Below are 17,584 nucleotides of genomic sequence, written 5' to 3'. Positions count from 1 at the left end.
ACCATTTTAAAAATAACATACACATATGTATATTATTAACCTTAATAAATTTATATCGACACATACCTATATACAATATGTTTATTTTTATTAATATGAATGATAACAATAATAATTTTCTGAATTATAACAACCTTTAAGATGAATTATATAATAGGAGTATGTACTCACAAAATGGAAATTATAATAATAATTATTTAAAAAAGAAAAAAAAAAAAAAAAAAAAAAAATACACACACAAACATATATATATATATATATATATATATATATATATATAATTGTTAAATTGATAAATAAGTATAGGTCTTATTATAATTCGATATTTAATTTTTAAGTTTTTTCTTTATAAGAAAAAAAATATATGCATACCCCATTTTATTTATTTTTTAATTGTTTTTTTAACTTTCATAATATATATATATATATATATATATATTTATTTATTTATTTATATATTTTATATTTACATTTCTGTAACGTCTTAAATGTATGGGAACAAATATTTATTTATACCTTCTTTCTTTAATTAAAAAATAAGAAATAACATTGATATAATTAATATATATTTTGATTTATTTATTTATTATTATATTTTTTGTCATATATATATATTATATATATATATATACACGTATAAATAAAATTTTTAGTCTTAAAATTTATAACGCATATAAATATAATTATAAATCATTTCTTGTTTTTATAAAAAAAAAGAAAAAAATATTCATAATGAATATATCATCTTGAGTTTTAAAATTTACATAATATATATATATATATATGTATGTATGTATGTATTTATGTATACATATATTTATGTAAATGGCCATAACATATGCATATTTAAATGGGAAAAAAAAATAAAAATACAAAGGATAATTTTATATAACCATACATGAAAAAAAAAAATTAAAAACATTATCAACTTTTTTAAAAAATTTTATCTGACACAAATATTGTCATATATATATAAACATATATATATATGTATATATGTTTGTTTGTTTGTTTTTTTTTCTAATCCCTCTCAGCTATATATGTTAAATAATTATCTATTTCCTTTTCAGATATTTGTGTAAAATTACGATTTTTTGTTGATACGATTGCAACTTCTATTTCACTTGCCTTTAAATCAAATGCAAGAATTGTTTGTAAAGCCTCAATTGCTAAAATGATAGTATTTTGTATATCTTCATCTATTGTTTCTTGTTGTATTTTCTTCTTTCTTTTTTCTAATAATCTTTCTAAAACACTTATACTCTCTTGTTCTTTGTTTCCAATCACACAAGCACGATATCCTGCACAAAAACCAGAAGGATCAAATTTAAAAAGTTCAGGTTTATCATTTTCATCCATGCCAATAATCATTCCACCTAAAAAAATAAAAATATTAAATAAATAATAAAAAATGAAATATATTGTTAAATGAAAAAAATATGTATATATTTATATGACCCGTTCAGGTAATTTTTTTTTTTTTTTTTTTTTTTGGCTAGCTAGTATAGCACATTGCACACATTTATAAAAAAATATAAACATAAATAAATATGAATATATTCACATATATATATTACTGCAAGCGTGTAGTCTCATATAGGCATGTTGTGTAAAGACTTGTATTTTATCACAAATATTTCTACATAACGTTTCTGCATTTACATTATATCCATTACTATATAAAAATTCGGATGCTTCTGATCTAGCTTTATAAACCATACTTAAACAATCTCCTGGCATACCTACCATTGAGCATCCTATTTCATCTGTTATATTATATATATTAGTTATGTTATTATAATCTAATAATTTATCTTGAGAAATATATTGTGTAGCCATTTTTTTCTGAGAAATTATCACAGCACAGTTTTGTCCCTTTACTCCTACGGAGGTTATATTTGTATTTTTTACTGCTTTTATAGCATATTCTAAAAATTATAAAAATTATTAACAGTTATAAATAATATATAAGGATCACAATTATTATTTGTTCTCTTAATGATTGTAATAAATATGTATATAATAAATAAATAAATAAATACATACATACATATATATATATATATATATATATATATATATATATCCATTTATTTTATACCTATTTGATATAAATTCCCATCTGGAGAAAAAATCGTCAAGTGTCTATCATACATACTCTGTGAAGGCCTTACCATTTTGTTTTATTCTTTTATTATTTATTAATATTTTATTTATTTATTTTATTTTATTTTATTTTTTAATTTTTCTCTTTTGAAATACTTAATTCTTTGTAAGAATAAGAAGAAAAACAAAAAAAAAACATAAATGAATATATAAATAATATTTTCTTTTTATAAAAATATATACAAAAAAAAAAAAAAAAAATTCGATTGTATTTTTTTCTTATAATATTAAATATAAATGAACTCCTTTAAAAAATGTATGAACATATTAAATAAATAAATAATTATATATATTATATTATATATATATAATATTAATAATAAATAAATAATAATAATATTTATTTTTATTTTGTATATATTTTTTTTTTTTTTGAGAACGAACAAAAATTTAAAAGAAAAAAGCATATTCTATATATATTTTATATTATATTATATAAATATAATATTTATTGTAAATAAAAGATTAAATGAAACAATAAAATATATATAATCATACAAAATATGTATAATATAAAATTACATTTATTTATACTTATGTGTATTATTATAAAATATATATATATATATAATATTTGGTTGGGTTTTATTTTTTTCTCGATGATACGAAAAATACAATTAAAAAAAAGAAAAGAAAAAAAAAAAAAAAAAAATTGAAAAAGGTTTAATTATATATATATATATATATAATATATATATAATATATATATTATATTCATAATATTATATTTAATATATATTTACATATTATATATATATTATATATATATATATTTTAAGTTTATATAATATATTCATTCCATACACATAAAATAAAAATTTATTATGTATAAAAAATATATATAATATATATTTATTTATTGTAAAGGCCAATATTTCTATAATAATATTATAATATATATATATTTTTTTTTATTTTATTCATTTTAAAATAAAAGATTTTGATACTTTCATAATTAAATGGTTTTTAAAATTTTAACGAAATTTAAAAAAAAAAAAAAAAAAAAGAAAGAAACTAATTAAAAAAAATTTACATAATGGTAGATATTTCATACGAATATTTAAACAAATATATGAGACTAGTATATAATCAAAGTATTATAATATCGAAATGATAATTACATTAAAATATAAAATATATATATATATATATATATGATGTGGTACATATATTTTTAATCATTTAAAAAATAATACATACATATATATATATATATATATATATATATATATTTGAATATGATTTGTTAAAACTATTTTATCAAGTGTAAAACGTCTGTGTTTTTATAACTGTTTGATTTTGATTCATTTATAAAGGAATATAAAATTTTTTTGCCTAACTCTTTTATGTATAAATTCATAAAATTTTGATATATTTTATTTTTCAACTAAATAAAAAAAAAAAAAAAAAATAGAGAAAATATGAATAATGTAAGCTTATTAAAATTTTCAGAAAGTCACAAATATATAAAATATAGTATATATTTACACATATATATATATATATATATATATATATAACATTTTTTTTTTTACCCTAAAATTTATATAAAAATCAATGTTTATGCAATTCTTTTTTTCTTTAATAATCCACTCGGTTATCTACAAAAATAACAGAATATATTTATATATATATATTATTGTGGACACACAATATGTGCCTTATTTAAAATTTATAAGTGTATATATTAATTTTTGTTTTTATATTTTATATTTATTGTCCCTTTATTATTACTACATACCAAGTGATGAAAGATATTTGTATCTTCGCTAGATACCTAAAGAAAAAATAAAATAAATAAATAAATAAATAAGTAAAATATAATAATGCAATACAACGTCTAAGTATTTATATATATATTTACACATTTATACACGAAATATACTTATATTTCTTATCGTTCATTTATTTTCCTTTTAATGTCTCATTACTGTTATTGTTGTTGGATAAATAAATTGAATTAAAGAGTCATATTTTTCTTTAAAGAAAATATTCTCAATTTGTAAATTGGCTTTAAAATATTTTTTGTTTTTTTCTGTTATTTTGCTATCCTACAAATTGGCAATACAATTGTTCATAGTTTTTAAAAAATATATGAACAAAAATAAATATTTACATGAACAAATATAAATATTTACATGAACGAAAATAAATATTTACATGAACAAATATATATATTTACATGAACAATCATAAATATTTACATGAACAAATATAAATATTTACATGAACAAATATAAATATTTACATGAACAAATATATATATATATATATATATATGCACACATAACTATAATCCGTATATGTTCTAAAAATGTGAATATATTTATACTTACAGTTACATATGGTAGAAAATACTTATATCTATCTACATTTAAAATTGTATAAAAGAATAAATCTTTTGCACAAACAATATCTATATTTTTTCTATAAACAATATCGTTTGTTTTTATAAATGAGTTTTGAAATATTGTAAAATGTCGTTTAATATCATAATTAAAATGATTGTTTGTAATATAAAGTTTTATTTCTTTCTTCAATATATTAATCTTCATTATATGGCATATTAGGACAAAACATAAAAATAAAATAAAATAAAAAATAAAATAAAATAAAATAAAATAAAATAAAAAATAAAAATAAAAATATATTTAAATAAATATAAAAAAAGGAGAGGTTACGAAACAAATTATAAGATATTAAAATGAATGTATAACAAAACAAAGGGGTTCATATATTCGAATTAAGAAAAAACTGTAATAATAATATTTAAAAAATAAAAATAATTATTTTATCATATAATTTTAAATGATAGAAGGGGCCCCTTATATAAATAAATAAATATAAATATATATATATATATATATATATATAAAACTTATTGAAAAGATAAAATTTTGATAATATATATATATTAATATATTCTTAATAATAATACATGTTTATATATATTTTTTTATACCCAATAAATAACAAATATATTATATATATATATATAATATATATATTTGAAAAAAATAAAAAACAGGTGTTTCGATTTTATTTTGTTCCTTGAACTTTTCTATTTTTTAAACTTTTAAGAATTAACATTTTTTACTTTTTAAAATTGTTCTTTTATATATATATAATATATCATAAAAAGCCAAAATGTATAAATATATAAAATATATTTATTTTAACATTCAAAAAAATAAATGAAGAATTAAATATAATGAAATTAAAAGTGAGAAAAATAAAATCTGTTAAAATATATATTGAAATTTACAAAAAAAATTATTACATTATAAAATAGATATACACATATATATAAAAAATTAATATTTATATATATATATATATATACACATGAAAGAGAAAATGTACTTTTTTTTTTTCATTAGAGATTAAAATATTAATAAAATAAATAAAAATATAAATATATTATATATATATAATATAATATAATATTTATATCATAGGTATAAAAAAAAAAAAAAAAAAAAAAAAAAACAGGATAATCAGTATATTAACATATATTTTTTCATATACAAATAAATATAGATATATATATATATATATATATATATATATATCCACATACATATAATATAATATTTATTATATACCCATAAATATAAGAATAAAAAAGACAAAATAAATAAATAACAGAAAATGAACACATAAAATGATTAAAATAGGAATCTTTATAAATTTCATGCAAAGAAAAATAATAACACTATTATATAATATATATAATAAATGTATGTATGTATATATATAAATATATAAAATATATATTAAAATTTATAAGTATTTGATTATTATAGCATACAATATATATGGACACATAATATGGGCAAAAAAAAAAAAAAAAAAAAAAAAAAAAAAGAAAAAAAATAATAATTAATAAATAAATAATTAAATAAATTTATTCTTAAAAGGATAAAAAATGTACATATATATATAATATATATGTGCGGGAAATATATATATATATATACAAATATGATGACATATATATATATATATATATATTATCACATAAATAAGGTATATACAAAATATAATATATTTATATATATATATATAACACATGTCCGTATTATATATATGGGTGCACATAACACCCGTTAAAAATTAACAAGCACAGTTTGATCGGCTTTCCTCTTTCTTTCCAAGTTTTAAATTTTTAGTTACAATACTTAACTCTAATAAGGATGGATTATTTAAAATTTGTTGTATTAATTCTTCAAAACAGTAAGTTATATTAATATCATTTTTTGCACTGGTCTCACAAAAGAGCATATTATTTTCAAAAGCGAAATTTTTTCCTTCATCTTTAGTAACTTCATGATTAGGTTTATCAATTTTATTGGCAACAAGCATTTTTATTGCATTTTTATTTGTAGAATATTTATCTATCTCGTTAATCCAAACGTCTAGGTTTTCAAAGGATTCTCTAACAGTACAATCGCTAAAATGAGTGGGAACAAAAAAAAAAATAAAAAATAAATGACCAAAAATATGAAATGTTAAACAAATGAATAAATATAAATATATAATAATATGTGCACATAATATATATATATATAATATATATATATATGTAACACTTTATATATTTATTTATTTTTTTTTTTTTTGTTTCCACTTACTATACAAGAATAATTGCGTGGGCATTTCTATAATAAGCAGAAGTCAAAGTTCGAAATCTTTCTTGACCTGCTGTATCCCATATTCCTACTTTTATTGTTTTATTATCGATTTTTAAATATTTTACTTTAAAATCAATACCTACAGATATGTTAAAAATATATATATATATATATATATATATGGACACATAAATATAATATCAAATATAATATTATATATATATATATATATATATATATATATTTTTATATTTTTATATTTTTATTTTTTGCCTGTTACCTATTGTGGATAAAACTTTCTCTTCAAATTGGTTATCAGAGTATCTACATAATATACTACTCTTCCCTAAGCACAAAAAAAAAAAAAAAATAATAAAAAAAAAAAATAAAATAATAAATATAATGGTCTTTATATTATAATGTCATATTTTTATATATCTTTAAAACCAAATTTTTTTCAATATATCTTTTCACTTTCTCTTTCTCCTTTTTGTTATGATCCTTACCTACGCTGGAATCACCCACTAATAATAATTTTAGTAAATAATCATACTTATTTTTATTTTTCATTTTTTTAAAAAAACAAAAAAAAAAAAAAAAAAAATAGAATGCATAAATTATAACTATATTAGAATTTCATATACAAAATTAATACATAAAAAAAATTTTATATATATAAATTCTCAAAAAAAAAAAAAAAAAAAAAAAAAAGAAAAAAAAAAAAAAATTATTCTTTTATAACAAATGATTATTATTATGATATATATGTATATATATATATAATGAATCATATATATATTATTATATATATATATATATTGGAATTATATCTTTTTTTCTTCTTTTTTTTTCTTTTTCTGTTCTAATGTTTCAATGAAAAAGGTATCATAAAATGAGAATGTAAAAAAAAAATATATTAAAAAAAATCATATATATAAAACATATATATATTATATATATATATATAATATATGTATTATTATATATATAAAATGTATATATATATATATAATATTATATATATGTATATTTATATATATATATTATAATTCTTAAAATTTTTTTTTTCTTTTTTTTTTATATAGATATATAAATATAGTATTAAAAAAAAAAAAAAAAATGCTTTTAAAAATGTATCAAATTATAGGGTATAAAAAAAGGAAAAATATATATATATATATATAAATATGTAATATACATAATAACATAATATATATTTTATTTGTATATATAAATAAATATATATATATATATAATATATTATTTAATATACTTCATTATAACTACATACAAATATAATAATATATATATATATATATATTACATATAAGATTTAAATTATTTATACTTTCATTCTTCTTCCTGTTATTTTATTTTTTTTTTAATCCAGTCACTTGATACGCACACGTTAATATAAATAAAAATCAAGATATTAAAATATATTATATATATATATGAATAGTTTATTATATATGTATAGTATATAAAATTAATAATATATGCTATATTAAAAAGTTTATATATATATTATATAATTGTATTTAACTATATATATATTTATATATTATATATATATTTATTATAATTATCATAGTAAATATATATATTATAATGCTAATTTATTTCGGTTTTTTTTTTTTTTTTTAATTTCTATAAATTCAAAGGTATAATAATAAAAAATAATATATGTTTTTATAAATATATAAGAGATAGTATTATATATATATATAATATTATGTAGATGTTTAATTATTATGTTATGCATTTATAATCAATATTAATAGTGATTGAAAAGGAAAAATAAATAAATATAAATATATATATATATATATTTTATATGTATACATTTTTATCATGTGATGTATTAAAAATTTATTTTTTTATCTTATCTTATGCATTTAATAACAAGGAAAAAAGGGCCATTTTTTTAAAGACTGTTCCAAAAAAAAAAAAAAAAAATAAAAAAAAATAAAAAATAAAAAATAAAAAATAAAAAATAAAAAAATATGTAAATAAAAAAAGAAAAAAAAAAAAGAAAAGTGATTTGGGTGACAATATTAAAGTAGATATATATATATTTATATAATAATATCTTATCTTTTTATTTATATTTATTTATATTTATTTATATTTACTTTTATTTACTTTTATTTACTTTTATTTTAAAGCTTCTCTCCATTTTGTGGTGGCCTTCACACACAGATCCCCATCCCCCATTTGAATAAAAAAAAAAAAAAAAAAAAAAAAAAAAAAAAGGTTTCTTAGAATCTCATTCCTTTTTGATAATTTTGTTTGTATGTATTTTAAACATAAATGTTGTGAAATAAAAATTTGCAAGTTTTAAAAGATATGTGTTTGAAAAGAGACTAATGTTTATAAGATGATCAGGTATAGATTCCATATTAACATGTCCATTTTTATTTGTATATTTATTTAAGTATTCATAATTAATGTTATGAAAATATCTTTTGGCTTCTGTCAATGATATAGTAGGTATTTTAAGTATAAGTGTTGCTAGTTTATATCCATAATAATGTGAAAGTATTAAAATAATAGAAAAATATAAAGGATATTTTTTTTGATATACATCATGAATTATCCAAGTTAAACTCATAAATGGTCCACATATAATATGTTTATATTTGATTGAACATAAAGAAATTATTTGTGTTAATATTAAATTAATATTTAAAGATTGTGATAAATTATTTTTTGTAAATATATATATATATAATAATATATAATTTAAAAAAGAAGATATAAATTCATTTATAAATGTATCCATTATAATTGAGGAATATATATCTTTATTATTAAAAAATATTTTTTGATCATATTTATTATCTGAATTATTATATGGAAATATAAATATTAACATGTTCGATAATATATCTTTTAAATTATTAGGAATATAAGGATATACTATATATGTAAGAAAAGAATTATCTTTTAAAGTATTGTCATCTTTAATATAATTCATAATATTAATTCTTTTCTCTTCTTCATATTGTGATAAATTCAAAAGATCAAAGGTTGTAAGATATAGTATGGTCCCCACAATATTTCCAGCAAATGATACAACACACTCAACTATATCAGGTCATAAAAAAAAAAAAATAAAAAAAATAAAAAATATGAATATGAATAGGAATATATGTAAATATATATATATATATATATATATATATATATATATATATATATATAACATATATATGTCGTGCTTGACTCATTGTCACTTTTATATTTTATTTTTATTTTTTACTTTTATTTATAAACTTCATGCGGTTCTTGAAAAAATGAAAAAAGGGGTCACCATCAAACCCACCAGAAAGATAATTATACCACAAAAAAAGGATGAGAAAATGTTTTATAGAATTAATAATTGAACTATCATAATAATTCTTCTTTGTAATTTTTGATATATTAAATATACATTGATTTAATATAAAATCAGATATAAATACAAAAAAGAAATATAAAAATGTATTTATACTATATCCAAAACATATATATATTAATTTATATTTTTTATCAATTAATTTTTCATTTGTATTATTTATATTTACTTCTTTTATATTATTATCTTCTTTGCTATCCTTTCTTTTTATTATTTTCTGTTTTCTATATTGTGTAATTAGAGATGACCATTTATTTAAAGCCACCTCATGAATCATACTCATGCTCTTCATTTTTTTTTTTTTTTTAAATAAACAATTCGTTATATAACAGAGAAAGAAATATATGGACAAATATTCTTTCTGCGTCTACTCATATATTATTTTAAAAAAAAAAAAAAAAAAAAAAAAAAAAGTGATACTCCAGAGAATTATGTAAAATTATTATATATATATACGTATATGTGTTGATAATATTTATCCTTTTTTTTTTATAACTGTAATATAAAAAGATAGGAAGTCATCTACTTATTTTCTAATATTTTAGATATATACAAATAAATGTCATAATAATGTATTTTATATAAATATTAAGTTACACAAAATATAGAGTAATATATATATATATATATATATATATACATATATTATTCATTATATATATAATATATTTTATAATAATGACTATAATTTATTATACATATAATATATAAACATAAGAAACATACGTATCACTTTTTCCTTTTTTTTTTAAATGATAAATAAAATAAAAAAAAATAAATATAAAAATGTATACATATATATAATATATATATATATTTATTTATATATTGAGCAATATACTTAATAATAAAATAAAAATAAAACGACGTGTTTTGTTTTTTTTAAAGTTTGATATATATATATGGATATATTATTAAATTATATATGTTAACATAAATATATATATATATATATATATATATTTTTTTTTTTTTTTTTTTTTTTTTTTTTTTTTTTTATTTTGAATAATTGTATTAAGAAAAATATATATATATATATATTTATTTATTTATATATTTTTTTTATTTTTAAAATGAGTAATGCACCTGTTGGCTTCATTTCCTTAAATAAAATATTTAGAAAGAATGAAGAAGAAAAAAAACTTGTAGACAATAATCAGGATCATTCGAACCTGTTGAATACATCTATTTATAATAAGAATGAAGAGAAAAAAACATTTGAAGAACTGAACGTAGAATCAGAAATAGTGCGTGCTCTAAAAAAAATAAATATTTTTTATCCTTCTAAGATACAATATATGATTATGAAAAGATTAATATGTAATGATAAATATAAAAATAAAAAAAAAGAAAAAGAAAAAGAAAAAAAAAATTGTATTATTCAATCAAAGAATGGAACTGGTAAGAGTATGTCAATTTGTATATTTATTGTTCATCAGATATTTTATAAAATGAAGAAGAAAAAAGATATTCATCAAAATAAAATAAATAAAGAAGATGAAATTAATAGAATAGATGATTCAAAATGTATATCAGATCATATATCTGAATCTTTTTCATCTCAAGACAATATGTTTTTGGGTTCTTTATTTTTTTATGGTTTAATATTAGAACCAACAAGAGAATTATGTCAACAGATTTTTGAAAACATTCAAAAAATTACTAACATATTAAAAGATGACAACTGTAATGAGGTATATGATAATATAAATAGATTGGATGTTTATAAACCTATCAATATAAATATATATGATAAAAAATATGTTAATTGTTATAAAATAGAATCTTTAATATTATATGGAGGGACAGATATTTTTGAGAATATAAAAAAAATATTTACTAATTTTCCTCATATTATTATATCAACACCTGGACGTTTAAAACATGTTTTAAATATTTTAAATAAGATTAAAATAGAAATAAATGAAAAAGAGAAAATAAAAAATAAAGATATACTTCCTTTATCATATATAACTCTAATTGATATAATTAATATGTCTTTAAATTATTTTATTCTTGATGAAATAGATGCTTTGTTAGATGAACAATTTGATAATCAACTCAAAATTATTTATAATTATATTGTGAATCCAAAAATACAAATTTTATGTTATAGTTCTACGTTTCAAGAAGCAAGTATTAATAACTTTATAAAAAAAATTATAGAATGTGATGAGAAATATGTATCACGTATACATCGATCTTATATGAGTAGCATGGATCAGACAAAACATAAAGAGGGCAGTAGTAATTTTTTAAAATTAAATGTAGATATGAGAAAAGAAGATCACTCATTGGATGTCAAACTGGTAGACGGGTTGTTAAGTGATGCAAATGATATGAACAGAGATATTATTAATACAAATGATATGAACAGATATAATATTAATACAAATGATATGAACAGATATAATATTAATACAAATGATATGAACAGATATAATATTAATACAAATGATATGAACAGATATAATATTAATACAAATGATATGAATAGAGATATTATTAATACAAATAATAGTGATACAAATAATATTAATAAAAATAATAGTGATACACATTTTATTACTTCACCTGACCATCACTATCATGATGAACAAAATAATCATGTCAAAATAAAAAAGAAAAAAATTAATAAAAGGAAAAAAAAAAAAAAAAAAAAAAAAAAATTCAAATATAATAATAAAACACCATCCAAACTAATAAATGAATTACAAAAAATAATATACGATGAAAATATTTTATGTAAAGAGTTTATGTGTGAATATATTTTAAAAAAGATGATAAAAAGAAAAGAAAAAATGAAATATCAGATGAATAGTAAAAGAAACTTTGAGTATATACAAACGTGTACATCACTGATAATTCATTCGGAAGATAAAAATATAAAAATGAATAACATCAACAATAATAATAATAATAGTGATAATAATAATAATAATATTAATAGTGATGATAATAATAATAATAGTGATAATTATTATTGTAGTAATGTTATTCCATCTAATAGTTTATCTCCTTTTTATTATTACCGTTCAGATGAAGAGAACCATTCGAAGTCTCATTTAAAGGGAGTTTTAGATTCACCAGTTTTATCAAACATTGAACATTGTTTTATAACCATAAATAATGAGAATTTAAATAAAAAGGAAGAACTTAAATATAAAATGAAAGTAGTATATAAAATAATAAATGAAATAAAATATAATCAATGTTTTCTATTTATTAATAATACATATGAAGGTATCCAAGTTATAAAAATGTTAAAAAAAATGAATATCTCTTCATATTATACTAGTTCAAAAATAGAACATAAAGAAAGAATAGAATTATTTAAAAGTTTACAAGAAAATAAAGTTAAAATTGTTGTATGTACTGATATTATGAGTAGAGGAATAGATAATATTGTTTGTGATTTAGTTATTAATTTTGATATACCTAGAAGTAAAGAAACTTATGTGCATAGGTCAGGTAGATGTGGACGATTTGGAAATAAAGGTATGTGTATTAGTTTATGTAATTACACAGATTATAATTATTTATATTATTTTAAATTTCAATTAAAATTAAATGTTTATGATTTTTCTTATATTTCTAAATATAATCATAAAATACAACATTCTTCTTCAGATGTATATATAAATCATATTAAAAAAAATGAACAATCTAACCAACAAAATATTCACAAATATTTATTATATAGTCAAAGTAATAATCATGAAAATTATGATCAATGTGATTCATCTCAAAATATTTTAAACGTTCAACAAATAAACAAAAACATCAACAACAACAACAACAATAATAATAATAATAATAATAACAATAATAATAACAACTATTACTACAATAATAATAATATATTCAAATTTTGTGATTTAGAATCTTTGAGAAGAAAATATGAAAACAACATTAGATATAATAATTACCAAGAAAATGGGAACACAAAAAAAAAAAAAAAAATTCTAATAATTAATATAAAAGGTTTTTATTCCACAAATATACATATCATTCCAAATTTATATAATAATATATTCAATAATAATGTTTATTTAAAAATATATTTTAAAAAATTATTTATAAAATTTAAAATTACACAACAGAATCATACATCTTCTTATATTTTTAAAATACCTATTGATAATAAAAATATATTTAAAAATATTAATATTATTCAAAATAAGTCAAATTTAATTTTGTTCTTTCATTTTTTTCAAAATATAAATATATGTTGTAATTATTATGATGATAAAACAAAAGATGAATATAGCAACAATAATAATAATAATATTAATAATAATAATAATAATTATAATTATAATTATATTTATGTATGTAACAATACACATTTCAAAAGAAAGAAAAAAAAACTTATCATAAACAAAAACCTTTTTGTAACTAATTTTTGTATGCTCTTTTTTTGTAACTCAAATTATTATATAACATTAAAATTATATTATATATTTCTTTTTTTATTTAAATATTATAAATATCCACTCAAAAAAAATTTTTATCATCTATTAATATATAATAAGTATTATAACAACAATAATAAAGAAACACATTGTCTTGATGAAAAAATAAATCACAATTTATTTTCGTTTACAAAATTTGAACCCGTAACCTATAATCTAGAAAATGACAAATGTATAATATCTGATTCGTATGTATATTATAAGAGCAAAAAAAAAAACACACACACATTAAATAATAATCTATATAATCTAATTGATGATGAAAAAATATATGAACAAGCAAATCACAAAACATATATTAATAAACATGATATGTTCTTTAATCACAATAATTATTTGTCAAATTCAATATCATATCATGACAATCTTGATTTTAATATAGTAAAACATAATAATAAGCAAAATATGAATATTAACTCTATATCTCTTGAACAAGCTATGATTTCTCTTAATATGGATATACTAGAAAAACATATGTTTATAAAATTCTGTAATGAATCCAATCATATTAAATGTATAAACGATGAAACCAAAATTATCAAACAGATCAATCAATATATATATGATCAGATTTTTCTTAATTTAAATGATTATCAAAATGTAAATTTATTGAAATGTCTTTTTTTACAAAATCATGTAAAATTGTATGAAGAAAGTTGAAGGAATGGTACATACATAGGCACACAAAAAAAAAAAAAAAAATAAATAAATAAATAATAAATAATAAATAAATTAAAAATAACGTAATAAAATAATGAAAAGGGAAATAAATTGACATAATTATAAAAATATATATATATATATTACATATATATATATATTTTTTTTTTTTTTTTTTTTTTTTTTTTTTTTTTTTTTATGATTACAATATATATTTAATTATGGAATATTCTTCTATTTAATTTTCATCACTGCTCACACCCATCTCAGATTTCACTATAAAAAAAAAATAATATTTAAAAAATTAATAAATTGTAATGGTCACAATAAATGTATGTGAGCAAGCATTAAAGACGCAGTTCCATTAACATCCTTACTTGTGAAGTATTTTTGTTGAACGTCATTAATCTACAAGACAAAAAAATAGAACACACACATATATAAATGTAATCACACCATACCAAATATATATATATATATATATATATATATATATATTTGTTTGTTTTAGTTTATTTTATTTTTTTTATTATTACATCCTTTGATAATAATGTTGCCTCTGACATCAAATCACAAATTTCTTGCTGCACTTCTGATTGAAATTGCAGATACTTTTTTGTATAACTATCTTCTTTAAAATCATATTTTATAACTACAAAGAGATAGATAGATAGATAAATGAAGAAATATATATATATATATATATATATATATATATATATATATATATGTATATATGTATATGCATATATATTTATACATTCGTTCATATATATATTTTTTTTTTTTTTTTTTTTTTTTTTTTTTTTTTTTTTCGTACAGTGCTCTTGAAATTTGTGCGGAGCAATTTTTGTATTGTTACATTGTAAAAATTTATTGTAAAAATTAACAGTAGGATTTTTAAAAATAATTTCTTCATATGTCTAAAAAGAAACATATAAAATATAAAATATATATAATACAAAATATGTAATACACATTTTTTTATAAGCCTTATACAAACTACTTTTCATTTTTTTTTTTTTAAAAAAAAGTAAATAACCTCATTAACTACACAAGGTGGAACGTTATTGGGGTCACAATCAGTATTGAGCTAAAAAAAAAAAAAATAAACACATAGAAATATATATATACATACATATATATATATATATATATATATATATATATTTATATTTATATATTTCCTTTTCTTTTATGTAATGCATTTTTCATTATTATCCTCACCTTGACAAGGTGAACTATACTTATTGGAGATAATGTTAAATCTACAAAATGTATTTTAACTTGTAAATAAAATTCACCCCATCCTATTTCATTCACTTCATATGGTGGTTGTGTATACACTATTAAAAAAATAAAATAAATAAAATAAAATAAAATAAAATAAAATAACTCTTGTCGTAAAATATTATGACTTGTTCAGGTTTATAATAATTCAAATAAGCTAGCTATGGATATTAATGGGGAGAAAAAAAAAAAAAAAATAGCTTTTATCATAAAATATTATGACTTGTTCATAACATTAAAATATTATTAAAATAAGTTCTTACCTCTTTTTGGGTACATAAAAGAAGGATCTAATTCAAAAACTACTTTACTAACAATAAGAGAAATATCAGTAGATTCTGGACATCTTACTAAGCATGTCCACTTATGTGTCATATTACCATATTTTTTTTTTTCCTAAAATATATTAAAATAAAAGAAAAAAAAATAAAAAAATAGTTATAAACAAAACATGGAGAATAAAATGGGAAATATATATATATATATATATATATATATATATATATATATATATGTATATATTTATGTTTATTTTTTTTTATTTATTATCACCTGAGGAGACAATAAAAATGCGTAAGTTCCAACCACCAAAGGTTTTATTAACTTAACGTTTTGCATTCGACTCTCCACTGAATGAAAAATAAAAACAGGTAGAATATGTTTATAAAAAAAATAAAATATATTCAATCTTATAATGTTTATAAGTTTATATTTGTTTTCTTTGTTATTTATATTTTTGTTCTATTACTTTTTATAGCAGTTCATTTATATATGATCATAAAAAAAATATTTCACCCTTAAATTCGAAAGAAGTAATTTGTTATATTCATTATCATCCTACAGACTTTTGCATATTATTATGAAAATTAAAAAAATAAAATAAAAATAAAATAAAATAAAAAAAAAATATAAAATATAAAATATAAAATACAATAGTATAAATATATAATATAATATAT

The 17,584-nt window shown here is 16.7% G+C and overlaps 6 protein-coding genes across 6 annotated transcripts; 1 reads left to right on the top strand and 5 right to left on the bottom strand.

Moving 5' to 3' along the window:
• Positions 1-1,020: 1,020 nt before the first annotated feature.
• On the bottom strand, positions 1,021-2,177 carry PADL01_0807000 (proteasome subunit alpha type-6, putative; the record flags this gene model as incomplete). The annotated part of the gene is made up of 3 exons (XM_028681406.1): positions 1,021-1,376; positions 1,578-1,928; positions 2,102-2,177. The coding sequence occupies 3 exons, from the start codon at positions 2,175-2,177 to the stop codon at positions 1,021-1,023; spliced, it is 783 nt and encodes a 260-aa protein (XP_028537787.1).
• Positions 2,178-3,418: 1,241 nt separating this feature from the next.
• PADL01_0806900 (conserved Plasmodium protein, unknown function) lies at positions 3,419-4,721 on the bottom strand (the record flags this gene model as incomplete). The annotated part of the gene is made up of 5 exons (XM_028681405.1): positions 3,419-3,553; positions 3,702-3,767; positions 3,908-3,943; positions 4,098-4,217; positions 4,503-4,721. 5 exons carry the CDS (start codon positions 4,719-4,721, stop codon positions 3,419-3,421), a joined length of 576 nt encoding a protein of 191 aa, XP_028537786.1.
• A 1,561-nt stretch (positions 4,722-6,282) lies between these two features.
• On the bottom strand, positions 6,283-7,370 carry PADL01_0806800 (ras-related protein Rab-18, putative; the record flags this gene model as incomplete). The annotated part of the gene is made up of 4 exons (XM_028681404.1): positions 6,283-6,619; positions 6,801-6,939; positions 7,081-7,146; positions 7,307-7,370. 4 exons carry the CDS (start codon positions 7,368-7,370, stop codon positions 6,283-6,285), a joined length of 606 nt encoding a protein of 201 aa, XP_028537785.1.
• A 1,699-nt stretch (positions 7,371-9,069) lies between these two features.
• Positions 9,070-10,492, bottom strand: PADL01_0806700 (conserved Plasmodium membrane protein, unknown function; the record flags this gene model as incomplete). The annotated part of the gene is made up of 2 exons (XM_028681402.1): positions 9,070-9,890; positions 10,066-10,492. The coding sequence occupies 2 exons, from the start codon at positions 10,490-10,492 to the stop codon at positions 9,070-9,072; spliced, it is 1,248 nt and encodes a 415-aa protein (XP_028537784.1).
• A 781-nt stretch (positions 10,493-11,273) lies between these two features.
• Positions 11,274-15,335, top strand: PADL01_0806600 (RNA helicase, putative; the record flags this gene model as incomplete). The annotated part of the gene is made up of 1 exon (XM_028681401.1): positions 11,274-15,335. The coding sequence occupies one exon, from the start codon at positions 11,274-11,276 to the stop codon at positions 15,333-15,335; it is 4,062 nt and encodes a 1,353-aa protein (XP_028537783.1).
• Positions 15,336-15,573: 238 nt separating this feature from the next.
• PADL01_0806500 (gas41 homologue, putative) lies at positions 15,574-17,374 on the bottom strand (the record flags this gene model as incomplete). The annotated part of the gene is made up of 9 exons (XM_028681400.1): positions 15,574-15,611; positions 15,713-15,743; positions 15,872-15,987; positions 16,156-16,258; positions 16,378-16,428; positions 16,563-16,681; positions 16,889-17,021; positions 17,178-17,254; position 17,374. Coding segments are annotated over 9 exons (669 nt in total).
• Positions 17,375-17,584: the final 210 nt, after the last annotated feature.

This window comes from Plasmodium sp. gorilla clade G2 (assembly GCF_900097015.1).
Source record: "Plasmodium sp. gorilla clade G2 genome assembly, chromosome: 8".
In the NCBI taxonomy this organism is placed as follows: Eukaryota; Apicomplexa; class Aconoidasida; order Haemosporida; family Plasmodiidae; genus Plasmodium; species Plasmodium adleri (nom. inval.).
Note: the sequence above shows the minus strand (reverse complement) of the source record. Positions and strands in the feature narration are given on the sequence as shown.